Here is a 26674-nt window from a genome sequence, read left to right on the forward strand (position 1 = left end):
TTTCCACAACTGTCTTCGGTGTTAGCACCCCATTACAGTAAATTATATACTTTTTGTTTAAGGGTAAGATGACTATATAGGTTTGCTTAGGTGAAAATGTGTTTGAAAATTTATGGTGACAGCGACGTCCTAGAGTGTGAAACCACTTTTTTTGTTAGGGTTTTTTTTTTTTTTTTGAGAGATACTATTCTATAATGTGCCTACAAGAAATCTCAAATGTCGTTACGGCAATGAGAAGTGAATTTATGCATTTTAGGATCACATTGCAGGCAATTATAAGTTTAATTTATTACACCTCGCTGATGCGCCAAGAGGTTTCTGTACTATGTGATGTAAATGCATATAGGTATACACATAATATTATGTTGGGAACTTCTTTAGTATTATATACAATTATATATTATTATTTATTATATTATTATTCTGTTAATCTTACAGTGAACAGTCTATAACTCCGTTGTAACCATAAGACGTATATCTATAATAGAAATATATTGTACGTTATTTTATTTTATATACGTTTGTCTATGTGTTATGTTTATAATGTCTGATTACATGTTCAGATTTATTAAAAAAAAAAATCGAATAAAAAAATTGAACACCTAGTGCTTCCTGTGTGGTTCTGGTTCGGGCGGTCGGATAATTATGTCGAAGACGTCGGCAGTGGCGGACCTAATAATCATAATAGATAATAATAATAATAATATATTGTAATTTGGAACACCGGTCACGTATAATAATAATGAAATTAATAGAAAACAAACACCTGTAATGACCGGTGCGTTTAAAAGCGATTTTCCATGAAAAACAAAATTCAACGGACCGCCCCGATTCCGTCGTTTTGTGTTCTGAGATACACAATGTCTAAACAGTGAGCACAGACTGTATAATATTTTGTACTGTGTGTACTAATAATAAATACCTATAATATATCCGATGAAGATTATCATCGCGTTCCTCCGGTAATCTGCTGTGGGTCGTGACCGCCGGACAAAACGGTGCGGGCATCCTATTTGGCTACTTATACATAATATTATCCGGCCTTATGTTTCCTCTTATACGGCCGTTTCGAAATTAAACACGCCAAATAATAGTTACTCCGTGACGCATTGTCAAGATGCTAATTTGCGCCCATTGACCATATTATGTTGCACCGTGCAACATTATTATGTAAATAACTAATTACTCCTATTTACATAGTACGTAGTCTATTATGATATATTATAATATATTAGTGCGCTTATCAATATTTTCCACGTGTTGCACAACTGTCTGTATAGTTTAAACGAGGACCCGCGCTTATAATAGTATTATTACAGCAGGTATATTATCTCATAACAATTTTAAAATATAAATGTTTACGTATGATTTGTTTATTAAATAACCGTATAATAATTACACTTTGACTCTTCTACTCGATACATCTGCAGAGTGGCCTAAAATAGTATAAAATTAATTACTGGTTTGTTACTCTATATATCAAATAAAATGTAGTTTATTCCAGTTCAACTACGTGGTTGATTTGTACTCGTATGTCTATATATCTATTATACAGTATACTTTAGAACAATTATACCATTGAGTCTAAAATGACCAATCTCGCATTTAATAATTTCAAAAAAATGACCATTAAAGATTTTCTGTTTCCAAATTTTACTCTTACTAGACGACCTACATTTCGTAGAAACTAGATGCTAAAACTAAATCATAGAAGATAATTTTTTATGCGAGGCAATAATCGAGGTTGTATGTATTGGTTTAGCGCATATGTAGTCCAATAAAGAACATAAGGCATTTTATGGGAGAAATTAATTTAAATGATTTAACAAGACTAATAACAAGTTATGATTTTTATTGTACTTAGTTAACTTAATCATAAACTTAATTTTTTAGTTCCTTAAATAACTTATCATTTATTATTGAATTAGTTGAAAATTATTTGAACATTACCCGCTGTATTTTAATTAAAGGAGACTTGAACTAATATGTTTGATATACTAAAAAATTCATAGGGGTTGTACATCCAAGCTTGCCTGGATATATTCTTGTTGGAAGTCCAATTATGTGTTCTAAGTAGTTTTTATATTTAAAATCTAAATTATGGTTAGGTGGGAATCGTTAAAAAAAAAACCAATTACCTTCTTATAATGTAGACATCTGGTATCGACTAACCATTCGTTATGACCGAACAAAAATTGCCATACATGACGTGAGTATACTAAACGATATCGAAAATGATGTTCCATATAGTTATAATAATAATGATATTAATCGTTGTCGGTTGGAAGCGACAAATTCAATGGCGTTGTGAGATACAATGTAGTATCTATATGACAAATGATTAAGCCATCCGTGAGCGCATGTCATAAGACATCGACATTTCGTCACGCTTAAGTACGATTATTTTTCGAAAATCATTCCATTTTGTCATGCTACTCCCCTGCGGCTAATTCTTTGTGTACCGATGATAATCGTGTGTAACCGAATGAAAAATTGGACGGTTTACTTTGTATAAAAAACTACATGTACTGATATATACCTATGTATCTACAAGGATCCCGATCTATATCGTCAGTGATAAATAGTTAATTTCTCCCCTCTCACGTTTAATTGTTATTTCATACATAATTTTTTACACTTTTGCGAAATAAGCGAACAACTATTAACCAGGTGATTTTTTATTTTATTTTGAGAACATTATCGTTGTTGTAAAACACCTTTCTGTTTTCTCATGTTCAAAATTATTTTTTACCCACCATGATCGATTTAATCAGCTTACTTTATTTTAAGTACTTTTAGTATTTACGCGATATTATTTTTCAGACACTATCAATATAATTGTGGCATAAATAAACAAGAATTATAAATAAATCAGGTATTCATTTCACTTTACTAATTTCGGGTAAACTGATTAATCGTGTTTGTTTTTAAAAAGAAGTTACTAATGGTTATTGTTTAGTTTTGTTAAACAAATTGTTGTAGAAAACACTATTTTTATTTCAATATTTAACTAAACGGGGTTTTAAGCAATTCACAAATCATATTAATAAGGTGAGGTGAAAAGTGTGACAAGATATTTTTTTATCCGCAAACACAAATGTGCTATTATTACAATATAATATATAGTCCATGTACATACATATAAGAATATCGCATACTGTATAGTGCTTGTCACCAGTAGATGTGTGAGTCATATAGTGTACTTAAAATAATATTCATTGTTTTGCTAGTGGTCTATGTGCTGTTTTTTTTTACTCTCACAAATACTGCGATTTCCCAGGTTCGTTGGTATCCCTTGGTGCAACGACTCCCATCATGTACATACATACCTCTCTTGTATACAGCTATGCCGTTAACGTTCAATAAATAATACTTTTAAAATCATGCGTATACTACCTACAGCAGCTCACACACAAATACATATCCCTCTGTATAAACAATCGGGCACACGGGTGCTATTGCCGGCTATTGTTCGCCGTCAATCGTCGGCAATATTTATGTTTTGACAGTCTTAAATAAACATTATATTTAAAAGATAATGTCGTTTTCATTGAGAGAAACCTATGCGGTGCATCGCTTCACTGGGAGACTAATGATTTATACGGTAGTCATTATTATACTATTCTATTGTTGCACACATGTACACGAAATAAGTATATATGGTGTTTTAACATTTGGCTGAACGGGCATTGGTTTTCTCGAGACGTCGTAAATGTACATAATATTATGTGTTTTGTATTATTAATAAAATTATTTACAATATTATATCACATTATATTCTGGTTTGAAATAAAATAAATAAAGTTCAACGGCAGATTTCAATAACCGAGACATTCATTTTGTTTTGCTGTAAAACAGACATAGCCAATATTATACATGTACATGTACCTACACTGAAACTGATGTGTATGTCTATTTATGATGAGGTCGTTAGAATATTATGTAATGCAAGATTAACCATTCGTTTTACCGTTATATTTGTACTTATATTATAATAATACATATTTTATAGTATAGTGTTGCACACGGTTTGAAGAATGTAAATTTATTTCCACGGATTTTATTAAAATTGTTTATCTAATAATTATTGTTATATCCTATTGGATTTTTTAAATTCGATTATAGGCAAAATAATGTGATTGATTAAGTTAATTACGATTTATATTAACACTTATTTAAATTAGTAACTACATCTATATAAAGTAGGGTCGAGACATAGTTTAGACGGAGAGGACACAAGTGTTTAGGAATTTTAATATCCAAAAGTGATTTAATCACTTTTAAATAAACCCTTCCAATGCAAAACTGTTAAAAACTATCCATTTCGTATAAATATAAGTTATTTTTTAGATAATAAATCGTGTAATTAAATTTTTTTAGTTTTCCCCAGTAAAAAAGTGGCATTACAGATTTTCTTAATTTTTATTCAAAAATAATTATTAACAAGCATGTATCCTATTAATTCTTCTTGTATAATATCCAGCCTACCGACTTAACCCGAAAAAACCAATTCCTCATTACCAGAACGAAAATTGGACACACCAGTTTGACGCGTGGTTTCTTGATGTCAAATACCGAACCTCCTCACTGTGAAGTATGTGGAGTTCGGCTAACTGTGAAACACATACTCACAGAGTGTACATTAAAATACCAGACCTAACGAACTAATAACGGAATATCGGAGGATCTGTCGGAAACTCCCGGACCTCTATCCGAAGCAATCAACAAACTTATTAATTCTGAATTAAGTAATTGTTTTTAAAAATTAACTAGTTTTTACTCAATGTTTCACACTCTAATGTTCAATTAATGTATAATCAAATGTGTTGTATTTTATGTTAATATAGTCTAATGTAACCCAATGGTCTTTACTGCCGAGGGTAATAATAATAAAAAAAAAATTCTATTAATTTATTTTATTCAGAATAATATATTGAACACATTAACTGGTTGACTTGGAAATATAATAAACAATATTCTAAATAATTTAAAGAAATAAAGAAACCAAAACTACAAAATTACTATTATTCTTATTTTTATGTCTTACATTAATTCAACCATCTTGTATGAATGAAAAAAATATAAATAACAATAAAAAAATGATAAGGCAAAATTGTGTTTAAAATTATACACCTATTATTAGGATTGACTGTCTATGATTATTTCTTGCCGTTGTTACCTATACATCGTAATCAACAATATAATATAAGTATTTTACAGATACCGGTTGACTGTTGATTCATTCAAAGACATCAACTTAGAAATTTAACCCTTTTATTACCGAATTAATTTTTTTGAAAAAAAACATTTTCCGTGTTCATATCTTTAATTAGTTTGTGTACACAGTAAATCACAAAAGAGAAAATAAAGTCATGTTCATTGCAATGGACAGTGGTAGTGAAAGGGTAAATATGGTCGAAGTATTAAATTAATAAAGTTTAAAACAAATTGTATCTACTATAGATTTTGGAAAACTTGTAAACATAAGTTATAACAAAAGATTTAGTTAATTTAAACAATATATACGATTTTTGAGTGTTTTCTCGACTCTGTTGGGGGAAATAATGAACTTTTAAAATGTTTGGCCAATAAAATATTTTTTAGGTAATGATAACTGGTGATTTACAGGTCTATAGATATGTTATATAAACAAAAATCAGTTCAGCATTTTAATAGATATCGTGGGTTTAGATGTAAAAAAACACATAATTGTAAACAAATATTTTCTCAACTCCTCGACGAAGCTAAAAAAACCCAATTTAGATGATATAGGAAAAAAATATTTATGTATTATATATATTTTTTCTGTCGCGTGAACAGCACCGCGGGTCCGCTTAATAGCAACGACGGTGTTGCGGTGCTAACGAAGTGGAAATACTTGCCGTCGACGGATGATAGGTTAGTGTCGATTTGACAACGAAAGAGTAATGGCCATAGAGTCAAGAAAATATATAAATGTATTAAAAAAAAAAAAAAAACAATAAGAGACCCTCAGAAACCAAACGTGGACATGACGTCGCGTCTGAGGGCGGCATTGGAATACAATCGACCGAATTAAAACAAGGTAGAGAAAGAGAGAGAGAGTAAAGTAGAATTATGTGTAAGGGCAAGGGGAGAGCAACAGTATAAATAAGAATGAATAAAAAAAAAATTGAATAAAACAGCGACGACCAGCTACTGTGTACACGAACCATCGATATGGGCGATGGTGGGCAATGGAGTGCGAGGGGGACAAGAACGTCAACCCGATGAAGCCTTTTACGGAATGAAATAATTGTCGTATCCTGTGATCTGTGTCTGTGTGTTTATATGTTGTCGCTATAATATACAGTATAGTAAATGATAATAATACCGGCAGAAAAATAGAAAACGTCGGATATGAGAAAACAATTGCGATTATCGTGTATACGCATTTCCGTTTGATGATCTATGGATAGTATTTAAATAATACTGATTTTATGTATACTTTTAAAATATTTAATTCGTTTTGACTGACGGTATACACACGTCTTTACGAGTAAACAATTAATTAACACATCATTACATAGTACGTGTTGGTTAACCAGCGTGGACATGGTCAATGTACAAACAAGATAAAAACATATTATGTTAAATGATAATGTTAAACACGGTTTTTATTTGATGTCAATGATGATGATGAGACAACAATCAGGAGACTTTTACAATCCTGTAGCATTTATACACGATTATATTACTTGGCTAGTGTAATTGCTGATCTGAAAAATCATATAAACGTCATTTAAAACAACACTGCGTTTATTACAAATGAATATATAAACAAACTTGTTAATTATTGCTTAAAAAATCATTATAGTTAACCCCTGACTGTGTTTACTGTTGTAGGTAGGTACTGCTAACACGTGAGGTTCAAGGCACTTGTGTTAAGTATTAAATTAAAATTTACATTTACATTTGTAATTTTACATTTTAGAGTTGTATCATTATCGAGAAATACGATTGATTGCTAAACATTGAAATAAAAACATATTATATTATAAATAATATCATTGTTTAACGACATATTCAGTTACTTACTGAAATTATGTATAATATATTATGGTTTATACAATACCTGTTCTGACCATCGTTGTGATATTATTTTTCTGCATTTATAGTGCTGATATTTTTGGTAATAAAAAAATGGTTACATTAATAATTGTTTAATGCCTATATACAGCAGACTCATTTTTAGTCTAATATCTTTAGTATTTTTACTGAAAACAAAACAAATTTCAAAAATATAAAATTGTATAGTAAATATTGTTTGTAGTTCCGTGTGATGATTTCATTACATATCTCTACAATTATGTACAGGTAATTTAGATGTTATTTAAAGCTTTCAAATAATTTACGTTTATTAATCAAACTGAGGTGTTTAAACCCATTTATCATTTATCATTAATCACACAAATGGTTTCCAAAATTTGATTCTGACATAATAGCCATTTGGTTATTACCTAATGAAACTATATTGAAGATTCAACGCCACGTTACGTAACTCCTAATTAGTAATAACTAATTACTAATGAGGAAACATACATATAATATTATGTACAGGCGCAGTAAGTATATTGTAAATCAAAAGACAATTTACCTTAAATTAATATGACGTCGTGGTAGAATTACTGCGTTAAGTTATTAGTGTGAGTATGTATAGTTAAAAAATGATTATTTCCAGCTAATTTAAATGGTCTCTTTCGAAGTAATACTGTACGTATAAAGGTTGTTTTTTAACAATAACTAAAACTTAAAAGTTTACAGATTTTTTCTAGCTAAATCCTAACCAAGCCTATGATTTTATGTAGCAGGTTTTTTTTTTTTTGGTAAATCGCTTCTAAATTTTTTGAAAAATAATGATTCATGTTACTTTCAAGGTTTTGTAAGTATATTTTAAGAGTCGTAAAATTGGTTTTACAATTATTGTTGTTAATCCGTTTCACTGCTAAATTTTTTTTCTCTAAAATACCCACCTCTGCTGAATTGATTTTTTTTTTTAATATTCCTAAATGATAAATTTTGTTGTATTGAACCATATATTGATGTTGAAAAAAAAAATTATATTGCCTTGATTCTATTTTGTTAAATTCAGAGCTGACCTCGGAATAAATTATTGTCACAAAATGCCTATCTGACATCACATAACACGCTGCTTCACACCAATAGGTAATGGCCGCGATGACGGGTCTTAGTATTTTATCTAGAATTGCAGTACGAATAACTACACTGTGACATTACTAGATACGTAATGACAATTTGAAGCCAAATGCGGAAATGACGGGTGTTTGTTTAAAGGCTGCGTAAACGGGATACAAGTAAAACTCGGCTCAAATATGGCCCGTGAAAAGTTTTCAGTTTTGTACGAAACGGTCTCTGGACGAAGTTTGGACGGAGCACACACGTATGGCGACATGGCAGCTGCCAGCAGATACGTGACTTAGCGCACAAATGAGCCTGGGCACGTGCTCAGTCTTTCTTGTTGTGAGCATTGTGTGTTCTGGGTCAACCGATGATATTGTCGGCGGCGGCCGACACCGTACAACACCGTTGACCTGCAGCTACTCCTTATAATATTATTACTCGGCTATTAGCTATATATATATATATATATAAATATATATATATTTATATGTACAATAACACCGTAATACCTAATACAATGTGTGTGGTAAAACAATAACGACGCGCATAAACGCGATAGTAATGTACACACTGAACGCAGACCGGTGGTTGACTTAAACAACACCACAGTGCAACGTCAAATGTGAGCACGTATCAACGTCCATCGATTACCGTGTATCGATAATACTTTGGTACAAAAAGTGCATCGAGCGTCTAGGTTGTACCTACTATACAAATGTTGGTACGTTTTCTTCAAGTATTAATTGATATAATATTTATTATACAACGTATGACATTGAATTTGTCATAACTTTCCAATACATTTTCTTGGAAACCTTCAATTGTTTTATTATTTGTAATCATTTTATTTGAAATTAATAAATTAATTAAATAATATCAACTGGATTCTGGTCCCTATAAATAGTATGTAATGTATAATAATAAAAAAAGATTTCGATATGTACACGAATCAAAAGTATCAATGCACATTGCCCATTTTTGCTATTTGTCAACGTTAAAAAATGTTGTCATAAAATGTATAATAATAATAGTAATAATAATAATAATAAAGAACCGTCGCGGCCGAACTATGCTCGTCTTAGCCGACGGACGGTCGAGGAAAAAGACTAGTTTGGGATACACTTGCTGATTAAGGCCGTCGCCGCTGTGCCAACTTATCTGGCAACGACTGTACATCATATTATATTTTTCAAATATAGTGAACCTCCTTAGAAACTCATTAGGTTTTTAAATTTATTAAGCCTAGGCTAGATTGGTGGATGATACTTATCGTGTTCTCCAGTGTTGTAAATTAAATTAAACTAAAAAATACTTAAGTAAGTACGGTTGACTGTACTTAATGTTAGACGTGGTCCGTTATCATTTTATTTTTCAAAAAACTGTATATCCATAAAATATTAACAACATAATGATTATTTATTTTGTTGTACTTTTAATCACTGCGTGCAACTCAATCGATTGTATAATAATAGTATCAAATGTAGTATCGCTTGTGTAAGTATGTACACATTTCACCATTTTCAACGATGGGATGCGGTTCTCGTTTTATGGCCGTGCGCTTTGAAAAGATGAATTTCCGAGCACTTCGTGTATGTCTGTATATTATAATATTGTTGGTTGAAGGTCTGGAGCAATTAGTTTAACAATATTTCATGCTGTTATAGTAAGGCAACGCGGTTTACTTTATAGGTATTACTGATGGGCCGAACGTTTGAAAAAAAAAAAACGAAAAATGTTTGAGAACTTAAAAAATGATCCTCGTGTCAATAATGGATGTTTACGAAAGTGTAATATTTGGTTTGGAGCGATCGCGTGTCCTCATCACCGCTGCCGATACACAACAGAAAAACATGTACCGTGACCGCCGCCGCTTTGGTTAATTATTGTCCATTAGTAATGTGATCTTCATCGTTTTTTTTTCTTTTTAGAAAGTAACCGCAGAGTACTTAAGCGCAGGTCCTAGTATACAGATTAACACAAAAAAGAACAAATGTCCGGTTATTAATTACTACGACACGCGCGCACGGTGTGTGTATAATATAGCACATTATGCACTTTTTACAAGTAACTGACTATCTGTTATGGAGCCGCCGATTTACAAAAACGCACTCCCCTTTAGGCATATATTATAATTACGGTATCTACCCAAAAACTCAAGACCCACTTGTCTCCTTTTAATTTTAGAAAACGTGATCCGTTTCGCTTCCGTCCATTACACGGCCAAGGCGTGCCTAGTGCCTGTACACCATATTACACGTTGTTGGTATTCTAATTATTTACATTATTTTCACGGTAATTCTTGAATAATACCGTATGGTAAATACATACGAGTAATTATAATTGGTATGCGATATTCATTATTTCCAATGCCTGTCTTTCGCAAGAAGCAGCCTCGGTTAGCAGAACTGACCAGTTTTTACCAAATTCCCCTTAATTTATTATATTTTATCAATAATCGTATAATGTAGAATATAAATATTCAAGAACTGTATTGTCTTTTTAAGAGTTTCAAAATAGTAATTAATTTAACTAAATCAAATATAGCGTTTAAATATTTTTATCTTATATCAAGTTATTTATGCTGTTAGGTCATTTTTGATGAAAAATAATAAATGTATGTACATTGTACCTATATGCAAGAAAACTTAATTACTTAAATAAAAATGTAAGAAAATAGTTTTATTAATACAAATTTTACTAAACAAGCTGAAGTAAATAAAATTTGTAAAATTCATAATTAACATGAATAGATGTATACATTTATAACAATAAAATAATAAGAAATAAGAGGCATTGCACATTCTTGTGATTATAAAATTAAACATTACACTTTTATCAAAATTATTTTGTAAAATTTATTTAAAATATTATTAAAGTTTTTTACTAAAAATTATAATTTTTATTTGCTAGCATAATAAACTATAGTTATTATTAAATTAATACATTTCTATTTTTAAACAAATAAAGCAATCATTCATATATATTTCCTTAAACAATTGTAACTAAACATACTAAACCTACAATGAGTAGATGTAAAATTGCAGTTATAATAATCCATTAGGTTAATTAAAAAATTATATTTTTAAACCAACTAATATTTTGTTGTAATAATAGATATTGATAATAATCTTGGGAAATACATCACCATTTTCATTCGATGTACTCATAGATTTAATTCAGTGAAGTATCTCAAAGAAGCATAGAAATCTAAATTAGTATTGTCCAAGCGTGATCGAGTTTAACAGAGAGGATCATTACTCCTTAATTATAAGAAAAAAACCATTTTAACCGAATAATCGATTTATTTATTTACCCGTAACTAACTCATTGCTACTACTCAAATAGACGAATATATCATAATATATATGTTATATTTATGTTTAATAAACCGCATGAAGGCATATTTCCCACGAAACAATAAGATAAGCTTTAAATACTACCTCAGGCGGTGAAAAAAAAAAAAAGATTGTCAAGGAAGCAGATGTAAATGCTCATACCTGTCACTGTGGCACACTTAATAGGTTATAATATATTATACAAGGTTATCATGATTTTGAACAATAGTTGAACATAATTTTATGTTACACTTATGTTATTTTTTTTTCAATGAAATAATTATGCAGGCTAAACATTTTTTTAAATAAAATTTGTATTCTTTAAGTATAAAATTGATGGGTGATAAATATAAATATTTTACAAAGCAGAATTTTTCTGGTCAGGTGGCACTGCTGAGAGCCTTCCTATTCACACATTATGTCATTGTATCGTTGTCATCAGACTTGCTGATTATACATATTTTGTATAGATTGTAAATAAAGAAAATATATTTTTAATAAAAAATAAAAAAAAAGCAGAATGATGTAATGAAAACAATGACAGGTCGATAACCAGTTACAAATACATACTTTATGAAGTATTATCATTTAAAGTTTAGGCGTGAAAGGAAGTGCGGGTAAGTGGTGCTTGTGAATATACCTAAGCAATAGTACAGTCTACCTCACCCCTAGTCTATAGTTTACATTGCTAATTGTCAAAAATTATTTATCAGAGCGTATTAATCATAGATAAATATAATACATAAATAATTACTCACATTTGACTTTTAAAAGTTATTTCTTAACATTATCTTTTAAAATAATATTTTCAACTTGAATATTAAATATTATTTTTCGAACATTAAATATAAAAATGAATTTATTTGAAATATAACTAGCTAAAACCACTTAAGTTCGCAAGTTTTTAGAATGCATTGTATCCATTTACATTATTTAAATGATAAATCTAATAAATACATTTATTATTATTTTACCGAATCTATCACAATTTACAGTATAACAAAAGTATAGTTTTCAATTTTGTTTATGCATATTATCGCTTTTACATCGTGTTTAATTGTAAGTAATAAGTAACAACTTAGTGATATTCCCACCGTCGAATAATTATATATTCTGTATACTTCGCATTGAAATAATAAAACATAATAAGGATGTAGACTGATCCCTCAGGCTATACAAACGGCTACTGGAAACTAGTCAAGAAAGATGTATAAATTATGCTCAGTATAGTATTTAATCACAAATTCGGTTTTATATAACATATATAATATTAGCCCGAGGACATTTCACCATAATAAAACCGCCTCTAAAATCATGATATATGTATAATATATTTATTAAACATTGTAGATCAATGTACAGTATAGTGAATGAGTACATGACTTTTTTTGAAAAATCTGTAAATTACTATTATTACGATATATACCATTTTCTCAGGATTGATTTTACACATTTAATAATTGTATTAAGTAACACTATTATTACAATTTTAATTATACATTTTTTAATGCTCCTTTCTTATTATTCAGTTAAGTTCTAATGTGTAGTATTTTTTCAGACTCAAAACATATATAGTTTATTAAATGCTAATAACTATTACACTTCGCTCGATAGGTGAGATAGAGGAAAGGGGTAAAATTCTATGGTTTTTTATTTCATATTTATTACCATTAGTTTTAAATATGCTGTGCGGCACTGAACCTCAACAGCATGTGCCTGTTCGTGGTTTTTCTCAAAAATCTTTACTTCTGACTTTATCTGCTATTGATAAGTTAGTTTAAAAACTGTAATTATTAATTTAATAAATCTAATAATGTGTTCGCCTTTTTTAGGAAGCCTTCGATGGAAGAGGGACATTCGCCATCGGTTAATGCTAGGTAAGTCCGTTTATGTGTATTTCTTATACTTAAAGCCTCTAAATACAAAAGCGTTAGTACGTGAGAAAGTGTTATAGAAATTATTCCGTTGTTTGTGTAAGCGATTCAATGCATTTTTACCACGGGTAACGGTAAAATGCAGTATTAATTACATATTATAATATGTTTCTGATTGTAAACTAGTCGGGACCAAGTATGGTATAAAGAAATTATTATATCGGAAGGCGTCGAGAACGACGGCGCCTGATCGTCAGAATTTATTGCCCGCCATTTAATAATAATACAATATACTACTTATACCTATTATGTACATTTAAATATACTATATACAGTGTGATTTTTTTAACATGGGCCACTCGATATCTCATAGGGTTTAATAAGAAATTTAATTTAATTTTTCATGTTGTTTTTATACCATGTAATCTCAATTTTTCACAATTTGTTTTTGTTTTTACCCCCTCCCAACTTAGTTTTTTTGATAGCAACTTTTCAAATTTAAATGGTAAAGTATAACATATTTCATTAACTTTTTTAATTGAGAATAATGTAGGTACTAAATATTTTGACTAGTTGATAACCAGTTTTGGACAACTATTTTTAAAGTTATAAGAGTTTAAAAGTTAGGACGGGAGGGGAAGTGCGGTTGGTAAATGCGCAAAGATAGAAATAGTACTACACTCCACTTTTCCTCCTGCCCTAAACTTGAAACTTCAAAAAGCCAAGTTTGAAGGGTGGTAAAAACAATAAAGTTGTGAAAAATTGAGATCACATTGTATAAAAACAATATGAAAAAAAATATTTAAGAAATCTATAATATTTCTTATTAAACCCTATGAGATATTGAGTTGCCCATGATAAAAAAAATCACCCTGTATATATATATATATATATATATAGAAAAAAGAGACACACGTTTAATGCCGCAGTCCGCACGTTCATGTTCATATATAAATATGTTCTTAAGGTTTTTGTATGTTATACAAATTGTGCTTACACCCGTGAGTACACCTAAATCGCTGGAGAGCAGAGGGTAATCCGATGAGTCATTTGCGCGGCGGCCGTGGATTTCATAAACTATAATAGCCTGGGAAACGCCTATACCATCACTGCTGCAGCGATGATAATAATTAATTCCGAAAAATAAATCTTTGCGCGGTCAACGGACTCGAGTTTCGCCTTATTCGAAATACGTATAAGACTTTCCATAACTCCGTTGCCCTTCGAATTTTAAAAAAAATGTATTATATAATACTAATGTTGATCCGCTCGGTGAAATTAATTATTTTAAAAATGTCACACCATACCTGTTTATACAAATATTAATTATGATTATTGTCGTTGTTGGTGGTAATTACTATAACAACCATATTAGTGTTATTGTGATGACCCGCACAAACTTGGTCTTGGTCGCCCTTGACCCTTTGGTTGAAGAATACAATAACGGAATATTATCCATTATCGTCTCGGCACTGTAATTATACCGAGTGTTGGGAATTGAAATGTTAGCAAGACATTTGCATTGAGTACCGCGTAGGTAATATTGCGTATCCGAAAATAAATATATTAAGTATAGTAGTGTTTATACTTCATAGTCACTCAAAACCTGTAGGCATACTACAACTTATTGATAAAAATTACATTTTAAGACATAACGAAATAGAAAACACAAAATGTCTATGTTTTTACATAATAATTATTATATTATATAAAATAGTGTTACATAATCTCAACAAGTATTAAAACACAAGTTCTTACAAGTAAGTTGTAATAGGACAAAAATTGTAAATGTTCTCAAAGTCATTGATCGAGGAAACGCCTCAGTTGGCGTTAGACCCGTCTTGACTTCATGTCGCGTACGTTGTACGTGTTAGGTTCTCTTACCGACAAATTGGACATGGATTATAAAACACAACGATTTTCCAGTTCATTTTCACGGACTCATTAGTCGATATTCTTCGGTACGACTCGGCAGATCCATCTACTTAAATAGTTATAATCATACGGTAATATAATGTAAAGTTGAACAACACTGGTTCTAGCGGTGACACAGGGCTTAGCAGGCATTTGAAGCTACCCTTTACGGAATTTCAAGCCCTAGCTTGGGCTCGCAGGTAGTTTAAGTCGGTAATATAATACCCGTGTCCACGCCTTATTATGGTCATGAAAATAATTAATTTTACGATGATGAGAACTATAATATTTAGTTTGAAATTTGAAGATGAGAATGTATTTTCGAACGTGCCTATTTTGATCACATGTTTGTACATTATAATATGTTTATGTATTGCCTATTTTTCTTTCTACGGACATACCGGGCTCCTTGGCCGATAATCGTTTATACTGGATTCTCACCATGCATTTAACCGAGCGGAAACAACAGCAACAATATAACGAAGAATTTTCCAAGGATATAATAACATAACCTAAAGACTTGTGTGTGTTTATTGAAATATGGCATTGTTCTGAACAAGTGCCGCCGCCGCCGCGGTTAGGTTCGCTTCACGGCCGATTTCTCAGTAAATATACACGGACTAATAGAAAACACAAATAATTTGTTTTTTTTTTTATTATTTATTTATCATCCTTTTTCTCATTTCATTGTTAAGGCCCATTACACCGGCAGTTGGGGATGTCTTAATATATTATTATGTTTTTACGGTAGAAATTTCACGCACGAGGCTCCCATCCTCGTCCGTCCGTTGACCATCGCAAACTATTTTCTTCGCCGTAGCCGATAACGACTTGGTATACACCGGCATGTTCAATACAGTATGATCAATACAGTAATTAGAAATTGATAACAGTTCTTAAATGCTTTCAAACGATTAATATGAAGTAATTTGAGCGCAACGTGGAAACAAACATACTAGAAAACTTATAAAATATAAAAGATAGGTACTTATAAATTCGTAAAAAGATGTTATTAAAATATTTGTTCATAGGTAAACATATTTATACAGGGTGATCAATTTAACCGGAGACACTTATTTACTCGGAAAGTAATAACAGTTTTGTAGACTTTCTTTGTGAAAACACTTTTATTAAAAAATTGCTAAAAATGTTGACTGGTAAACATGACCAGTGTTTGATAATTACTTATGAATTTATTGGTGTATAAAATTTAGGACTGGAGATGGGGTGCGGATGAGTAATGCGCGTAGGTGAAAATAATGCTATACTACACCTTTCCTCTTGCCATAAACTTTAAACTCTAATAACTTTAAAAATATTTATCCAAAAGTAGTTATCGACCACTCAAAATTGTCAGCAAATTATTTTTAATTTAAACGGTTAATTAAAATTTACATACGTTCCCACCTAAGTTTCAAAAGTTGATAGCGCTCTGGATGATAGTAAAAAAGGATAGTACCAATTAGTAAATAATTGGTCATTTTATAATATTGTACAATAACCGAACAAAAATGTTTTCACAAAGAAATACTATAAAATTAGTGTCTAACGCTAAATGTATCACTCTGTATACTATTTTAGCAATATTTTCATGATTACAGTTTTGAAATATTAAATCTCTGACCAAAAACTGTTTTAAAAATATCGGAAAAATTTACTTTTGGTTAATACTTATGTACCTACTACCTAATCGTTAATCTCTAGCAATGCTTTGTGGTTTATCTAAATCAATCATTATAGGCAGACATATATCATAGAAAAATAGCGCTAATATCGTGCCATCGGAGTTAACTATTGCTAATTTCTTCTGACTTCTATAAACTCACATATTGGCCGATTTTTAGGAAATTGACAGTTTTCGAAAAAAAGAAAAAATGTATAAATATATATTATACAATATGATATCATACAATCTATTGTGTTTGGGCTTTGGCAAAACGATCTTGAGCGTTGAAAGCTAAATGGTTTGGTTGTTATTAATTAATACATTTTTCTGTGTATAAGTTGTTTACAGTAACAAAACACAGTCGCAATACTATTAATGATTGACGACAATTGCCAAAAATTATTATAGCAATAACACTTAGTGTATCCACATGGCTACTGTGTTACACTTAAGTTGTTTGTGTGTGATGCTGCGCTATCATTAAAATATGCCGTTTGTGGCGAGAAAGAGGCAGACAGACGGACAGCAGACATATTATTATACAATCGGTGTGTATAAGATAATATGAAATCCAAGTATGTAGCCTAGTTTTCGCTATTTTACGTGCTCGTTCACCTTCCATTGATCGGGTTTTCGGTTTACCAGCGACAGCGTTTGCCATTGTTTTACCGGTTATTATTATTTGTCGATTCTTCTTTTTCTTTTTGATACGAAAACAGTGCACCGCGCTCATTCCAAATCAGACCGGTTTTGCTCGCTGTTCAGTCATCATACGGCGGGTGTGTATACCTTCGTCTCTAGAGTTTCGTGGGGTTAGGAGCACACAGGAATAAGCTGTATAGGCTGTATATATATATATATATATATACACATAGTATATAGTACACGTTATACACTACATTAATTGACAAAAATAACGTTGTGGTTTTTAGAACAAATCGGTTTGGTGATTATTAACGCCGCCTCAGGCAATAATATAGGTTCTCTGTGTTTTTCGATCTAATAAATCCACTAGCACAGCCACCGCCGTAGAAAATCGATATGATTTTAATCATCTTCACGCACCGTACCCCACAGTTCTCCTTCCGAACAACATAATAATAACCATAACATATATAATAATAATGCAAGCAATTACGGCGCGTCGTTGCTCGGCTGCTCGGTAATAACATGTGAGTCTGGGATACAGACAATTCAAATTTTTTCAATGAAGACCAAACGCTTTCCCGTGAATGAACCAATTTTTTTGGGGGAAGTTCGGATTTTTCTTTTCGTATCTTTTCCGTTATTAAAATGTTTTTCAAAATAGCAGCTACTAATCTACTCTAAAATTTTAAGATTTAATTAAAATATTGAACATAATATTATGTTATTTCATAAATATATTTTCCTTACATACGTGTCTTAACGAAGGGGAGGATTATACAGAACACTTGTCTATATATTTATATATGTAAACAATTGAATACATTATTTAGTTTTGAGTATAAGATATTAGTTAGTCGACAAAACATTTACCTAGATGGAATTTTCAGGCGTGTGTACACGCATTTTTCGGCCTATTCTCTGCGTTTCTTTTATAAGAAATATAATAAGTAACTCTTAACACTCGACCGAAGAACAACGGTTTGTATATTGTGTGTAATTACGTTGGTCATTGTTTGGTAATGTCTCCGGCGTACAAGCCGTCCCGCGTCTGCTTGCATTATATACCTTATATATGTATATATAGGTATACGACAGCAAACGAAGAAGAGTGGACGGAGTGGGTGAGAGAGGGAAATGAAGAAAATGCTAATCCGGCCGACATAATTACTAGCGTTTTGTATAAAGCACAAAAACCTGTTCGAAGTATGTGTTTTACCGACGGCGGCAACGCGTTTTTTTTACACCTTCCAGCGCACGTCTTGTGTGTTTGTATGTTTTATACCGTCGTCACATATTCTCCATTCCTGTACGGCCAAACCCAAAAAATCTGCTAAACAAAAATGTGTCAAAATACCAGTAGGGACAAATTATTTGTAGAAAGACAACGACACGTGCGACTTATTATATATTAGAAAATCCTGTGTACGAAATACAATATATTATATTATACCTATACTGTATAGGAGTCAATGTAGTCACTGTTATAACTTAAACTATTATATCACGAACATTATAAATGCATATAAATTGTAGTCGGGGCCGTTTCATTGTAAACAATTAATATATACATCTACATGTATTCGTCTAGCATTATTCGTTTTAATAAAATCGTCCTTGTACCACGACATCATGGCAGTAGTCGTGTTAGTTTAATGTCCAATTTAAAATATTATTATCTAGGTCGGTGTTAACCGGCAAAAGCAAATTTCATGATAAAAAAGTTGCACCGAGCAAAGAATTAACTTTCCTTTCAACGTTTACCTACAAAGAGTTATCAGGCCAGTTCAATACTGAAAAATAATAGTCCTATTACTTAAATATTTTATTTTAAGAAAACCTAGGAAACAAGTGTTATACTACTTAATAAGATATAATACAGTACTAAGTATATATAGAAAAATCTTAACTATTTATAACTAATAATATATAGTTAAGAATTTGTTGAGCGTTTTATGAAAATTAAATAGTAAATAAAAATATTTGTACGTTTATAAGTGTTTGATAAAACATGATTTTCCAATAGTTAGGTGGTCAGGTTAGTAGTTAGGTTTAGAGCATAATACTATAAACAAATTTAAATGGTTAGTTAATTTACGCCTTACCTATAGAACGATGTTTCAATTTTGTTTTGTGTAATTCGTGTAGTTCAATATGAAGTCATTTTAAAATGTCTTTGTGGGAGTAAGGTAGTTTACCTAGTCACTATTTGCTGTTTGTATTTTAATTGTGAATCGCTCTAAAGACTTAGCCTAACCCGTAAGTCGCGTACTATACCATGTGTTCAAATAAAACCGGTTTCTAATAGGTATTCAAATAGGCAACGTTTTCAAAATTACCCTTTACATAGGAAGTTCAACGGGCGTTAGGCATACTAGGATATCGGTTATAAACATGATTCGTTTAGCCTATTAACTTATGCGAACGCACTGCGTTTCTACATCGGACACCCGCGGTATAGAGAAGATAATATCATCTCCACGTTGCGCCGTATTGACGTGCAATAACCAGGGTGAAATAACAGAATAGCTTTTCGAATCGTTCCTTTGACGTGCTGCGGTGGTTTGGGCCGTTTGCGATTTATGGGTACTAATCAGGGATTGGAAATCTCACGCAGGGTTAAGGAGCCGGATGACTTGATCACGGTCAACGTTTACTACGCGGTCACGGGCGGCGGCGACGGGTGAAAAACATATTTTATCCGAGCCCATCTATACCTACCGGGCGCGTGCTCGTCAAAGATTTGTCGGGCCGACGACGTGATCCGCAGGTCGGGCACGTCTTCTGGACGTCTGCGACCGAGTTGAATGTTAATTGGACCGCCGCCGCGGGTGTATCGGTTTTATTTTGTTTTTTTCCCTCCTCTTTACACGTTATACTCTACACAACCAGACGGCGGTCATGATGTAAACACCGTACTAAAGCTAGGTCAGGGGCATTTGGCATGCCGATCGACGACGACCACTGCAACAGCATCGGCATCAGAATCAGCAGCAGCAGCAGCAAATAGCAGCAATAGTGTATATAGACGAACCGACGACGGACACACGTACCTTGCACGCCATACCTATAAAACCCAAACGTGACCCGGTGCAACCGCTCCGTCTGGCCACGAACGTCCTACGTCACGTACGATTTTAAGGTCTGCATCTGTATACACATCTACTATAATACACATTACAGTGCACTATGCCGCGAGCACGTTAATATTGTTGTTGTTTTATTTTATTGCCGCGAACCGTGTCCGCAAAAAGCGTATTAAAAAACCAACTGCGCGCTTCACACATACCCTCCTGCGATTCCAGACCCGAATATCGTATAATATGACGATGGACAGACTACGCAGTTTATGGTCGTCATTACCTACACACTACAACCGTTCATTAAAAAAATATTATGATGATATTTATAGTCAACGCTATAACTGATAACACAATGTGATAAAAACAAAATTAAAATGTACTTTGACAAATTAATTCGTTTTCGTTTATTCGTGCGAATTGTGCTAGAGAGACGGATCTAGATTAGCAACTTGTTTTAATCTTATATCGATTTGCTCAAACTAACTTTGTTTCTCTTCCACGACGCTTAGACAAATCTAATCACCGTTTGGAAAAATAATAGAACACTTTCTCGTAAAGACTTACAACGTATTAATTCTTTAGCTAGTTCTTGGTATGTTTTTAGAAGAAGTCTTGACTCTTGTACCCTAAAGCTAAACAAGGGATGTTATCCTTAATCAAAATGTACGTCCATTCTCTTTTACACAGTTGGTCCAACTAAAATTTTGGTTAATCTAGGGACACAATACATTTCTAGTTGGATAATTAAATAAATATTTAGTTTAAAAAAAACTATAAATTTAGTTTGATCAATATTTAATTTAGTTACTCCAACTAGAAATATATTGTGTCCCTATATTAACGATAAATTTAGTTAGACTATATATTTTTTTCCGTGTTGTGTATTAAATACTTCAGATTATTTAAATCGCATCATGAAAATCTTAGCGGCTTTTAAAAGCGGTCCAATTTTTTTAAGCATCTTTTGTTTAGTATGAATAATGATAAAATTGTCTGTTATTTTAAATTAAACGGATCACGGTTTTTGTGAATTTCCGAATGGGTGAATCGATTTTGAATGCACGGATGCTGTTTCGGAATTTGTTCGGACGCGACGTTGTACAAAAGCGATGACCGTCATTCGATTAACTTTCCACATGCTTCTGGGAAGAGGGAGATGACACTTTAGTTTTGGGCGGCAATTTCTTTGAAGTGTCAAAAAAAAAACCACAACGACAACAACTAGTACCTATATACCATTATACTACACTAACGGTGCCCGCCGTTGATAAACACCGGATTGTATAGTGTTTACTTAGATCTGGTAGGTTTTAAATCCTCCTCTCTACTGTCCTCTCGCTTTTGTAATGGTTAACACCGGGGCACTACGACGATGTCGCAGAGGTCATTACACGTCGCTTCTTACTTGCGGACCCCGTGCCTATCAGTATTACATAGAAAGAACACAGTAAAACTAGTAGTAATTGAGTATTGGGATTTGGGAAATAAAATTTTACGGTCTTCGAAAGTATAGGGGAGAAGAATCCGAGAATCCTCGATAGTTTCTCAGGGATAAGCGCACAGAAATCTGGTTTCAGCGCATCACTTCGTTTTTTATTATTCGGTAGCCGCTAGTATTACCCCTACAATAAATAGGTAACCAAGAAAAATACTATTAGGAGCTAAGTAAATATCACAAAGTTATTTAAATACCATTCGTTTTGCGACGTATTAAAAATTAAAACATTTAATGTATTATTAGATTACTTTGTGGTATTTATTTATAGTTTTCATATTTTAAGGCTTATAACACTTGTACATTATCTTTACTTACACTCTCATACCCAATACATATATACGTTTAGATGCGGCAGATCGGCCGACAGCTGTAGTAGTGGTGGGGACTACCCGCACTTCCACGCAGTTCGACCTCTTCGCAACGACGCTTGCTTGTAACTAAAATTCGACCAATCCAATTTTTCTATACACACAACAATTTTTCCATATCTAGTATTTACACAACTTTTCCAACCTACTGACATTTCATAATACGATCAATTCTGTTTAACCGTCCGCTTGCAATGTTTGCGCAAAAAAAATGTTAAAACTTACACGGTTAAAAGGGATGCTCGTCTTCGTATATTGTATATACACGGTCGTAAGTGCTACGTTTTTTTTTTACTTAACTCCGCGCCACTACCGTGTCGCTAGATATGTGTACATAGTATAGAAACATCAAAGTTTATTTATGACCAACGCCGCCGCAGATTTGTTCATTTGCATAACAGATAAATGCCATTATCGAGGTAGCCGGTGAAAATGAACGCCAAGGTATTTTATATGCAATTTTTGCTTACAATATACAGTATACTTATCGTAACTTATATGATTATATTTAAGGAATGAAAAACATTTTTTTTCACCGACCAAAGGTATAAATGCACTAATCATTCTAACTCGGTTACGGTCGTCAGTTGTTATGTTTTCCTTAATTTTACAAAATCAAATTCCTGTATGTGTTCCTTGAATATAATATATAAATAATATATTATGTAATGTAAGGGAGGGATTCTTATTGCGCACGACTTTGGTGTGTTATTATCCCGGAGTCATAAAACACGGTCGCCAAATTACGGTATATATCCATCTATATCACACTATTTTTACAATACCTTCTGAATGAGAGGAACAAAGTAACGGATGGATTTATATGCAAATAATTTTGAAAAGTGTAGCTGTATATTGCTGGGTCACAAATACAAAATTGATACATTTAATGGAAAAATCAATGGTCACTAAATTATGTTTTAGGAACTATTAAATAGTGTTAACAATAGGCGAATTCATTGCTTAATAAAATAACGCGTGAATTATATGCGCTTTCGAAGAAACTGCTGAACTTATACTTAAGGAATCAAATCTACGCGGCCGATACATATTTATACCTAAGTTTGGCAGTTTCTTTGAAAGCGAATAACTCACGCGTTATTTTGTTAAATGAATTCGGTTAAGTTTATTATTGCATAACTTACAATATTGCTTGGGACGCGAGATTCGTTCGGTGTTTATTCAATTGACCGGTATTATGTTTAATCAAAAGTCCTTGTCGTAACATAATAACGTTGGATACATATATATTACCAGTAATAACAATGAAGGAGGTCCAGGAAAGTAAAAGAAAAAAAAACCACGTTCACCATGTAATTAGAAGACCGTAAAATTATTAGCCGCCGCTGTGAATCATTATGCATATGGAAGTATTATTTTTTGTATATGTATACATATTACACAGACAGATTATATTTTCTCCCATTGCAGTCAGCCTCCCTCTAGCTTATTTAATGTTTTTTTTTTTTTTTAATTATTTCTATACGGAAATCTCTCTACATAGATATCTTCCCTCTGTATACATGATATACAGGTTCCCGTGCAATGTGCACACTATATTATACATACCTTATAATATTATTATCGAGAAAAGCCCGTACTCGTGCGTAATCTCTATGGTCTCGCTTAATTGGGTAACACCCACAATGGCTCACGATTTATAAGGTTCTTGGCATTCCGTCGCAACAACAAACTGGTTGGGACACACGAGGACGGACCCAAGTGTAATTTGTTGGCAAACACACACACACACACACACACATATACATACATATATTTTTACTAATTTCAATTTGATTGTAAATTTCATAAACGACGACCTACAACCTTCAACTTGGTACAACAGAACAAAGCGGTAATATAATTATCATGTAAAGTTGTAACTCTGACCCATGTTTTCATTATATAAATATATATATGTTATGCATAATAATATTACCTATGATCCTCTATCTGTAAAAAAAATATATATATATATATTATTTTGAGATATATTATTAATTATTAAAATCGTTGTACAGATAGCGTGGGAATATGTTAAATTTTTTACTGTCAAAAATCATATAATCATCATAATATCTAGAATATATTAAACAGGCAGGCAAGTATATGACATAAACATTTTTTCCGCGTGACAATAATTATTAAGTATTTATATTATATAAATATATGTATATATAGTACACACAGAGGTTAACCAGATCGTAAACTTTAAACGATTTGTGCCAAGGCATGTGAAACTACATAGTACATACGGTTATTGTACTACCACGACACGTGCTACAGTTCGGGTTTGCCATATTTATAAACGCACAAGCGCAAGCGAGAAAACATTCTCATGATGTAATACAAATTTAATTACATTTAAGCCTTTCTACGACATTTTTTTTTTACTTTCATAAAGCGCACTTAAGGTTACTATGTATTCTGCAACACACACAAGCGTAGTAGGTAATCGTTTTTAAGTCGATGGAATGTAATTATTAACCTTCCCCTACATTTTGTGTTTTCTTCCTTCGATAGTATAATATTATTATCGTCAACACTGCGTGTGTTTGTATGTATATATATATATATATAGGAAAACTCCCTCAAAGCCACGCGGGTAATCCGTAAACATATGTATATACATACAAATATAACTGTCCCGTCTCTTTGTGAATCGTTCCTGTGCGAAATCGTCTTCGGGGGTTGAGTGTGTGTGTATTAAGTCGAAGGGGTGTGATGGAAAAAACGAAAAGAATCGAGGGTGCTCTAAATCATCATACCAATGACGAATTTCAGGGGGGACATTATATTCTACCTACACAATAACGTAACTTGAAGCGAAATCCTTTTTCACCTAAATTATTGGTTAAAAAGCTAGCGGAGTGCGCAGACACCACTACCCTCGAGTACATTTTTCACAGGTCATAAAATGCCATGGATACGTGCATTAACTCTGGCCATACTATCCTTTTTGACTGGCCTTTTATTTGGCGGTAAGCATATTGACTACTCAATAAAATAATAAAAATTAACTCAACAGTCTACTTTAATTAGTTTCCTATTTGATGACAGTGTAGTGCTGGTAAAAGTGTAAAACGATACCTTTTGTTATAATGTAAGATGTCATGACAACTACTCTCAAATTAGACTTATGTAGATATTATGCATTACTTGCATATGTTTAAAAAGGACTCTAGTGACTTTTTGACGAGTGTCCAAAATTGGTTTCAATTCACTTTTGGGTTGATCGTACAAAGCCTGTGATTTTTACGTCAGAAAATTATACATAACAAAACAACAACCAAATGGCTTCCTGACGGTAGGTTATATTGTAAACAGAGGACGAGTGCCAGATCATCAGGCCATTGCAGCTGTAATTACACGGTGCCACAAGCCACGTGACCGACGGCAGCCGTTCAGGATTAGATGGGCTCGGACACAGACCGAAGGTGAGAAAGGGTTGCGCGACTTCCGAGTTCGGGAAATAGCCTGACCGCCCTTTGGATTAAACGAATATCGGCATGTATATATATACAGTGGCCACGCGGCGCTGGATTTGCCGTTAATTAAATTTTGTATTGTTCAGAGAGCAGTTCTCGATATGTGTGTACCATACCTTCAGTTCGGGGAAACGTTTTGTGCTGTTGCGTTGACCAGATTATGGCAGTAGCTATAATATAGTGTGTTGTTGTTATTATACTGTCGGGTATATTTTGTATTACAGTAGATTGTTTTAAAATAATTTTTTGAATTCAGTAGGTTATAATGCAGATATTACGCGGGTCTTGAGGATTTAAAGAAAACGAATTACTTATGGTGTGGGGGAGGGGGGGGGGAAACAAATAAAAATATTCAACGTCAGGCCATAAAACACCGGCCGACCCTGGACGACAAGCGGCCACGATGTTCGACTTAAACGGGCGCGTACCTTCTTATATATTAACTTGGAAGGAAAATGCGATAAAAAAAAAAAAGAGTGTTAAAAACGGGACTGAGAGAAATTATGTTTCATTTTATTTAAAAGTCCCTCCGAGTCGAAAAGAATAATTAACATTCCGACTTTTTTCTTTTTTTTTCAATTATACACACCGTGTTACTTTATATTGAATTTGTCCAGTTTATTTTTTTTAATTTGCATGCGGC

General features: G+C 32.4%; 1 protein-coding gene across 1 annotated transcript in view; it reads left to right on the top strand.

Moving 5' to 3' along the window:
- The window catches only part of LOC126836232 (protein trachealess), a 120946-nt gene that overhangs the window by 22147 nt on the left and 72125 nt on the right, over nucleotides 1-26674 (top strand). The window contains exon 3 of the mRNA XM_050569457.1: nucleotides 13328-13372. Within this exon, the coding sequence (XP_050425414.1) occupies nucleotides 13328-13372 (45 nt within the window). The remainder of the gene's footprint in view (nucleotides 1-13327; nucleotides 13373-26674) is intronic.

The sequence above is a fragment of the Adelges cooleyi genome, unplaced genomic scaffold (assembly GCF_023614345.1).
Source record: "Adelges cooleyi isolate 19-005CV unplaced genomic scaffold, UGA_ACOO_1.1 ACOO_flye_CR_arks_rails_tigmint_CR_PRNA_23, whole genome shotgun sequence".
Classification (NCBI taxonomy): Eukaryota; Metazoa; Arthropoda; class Insecta; order Hemiptera; family Adelgidae; genus Adelges; species Adelges cooleyi.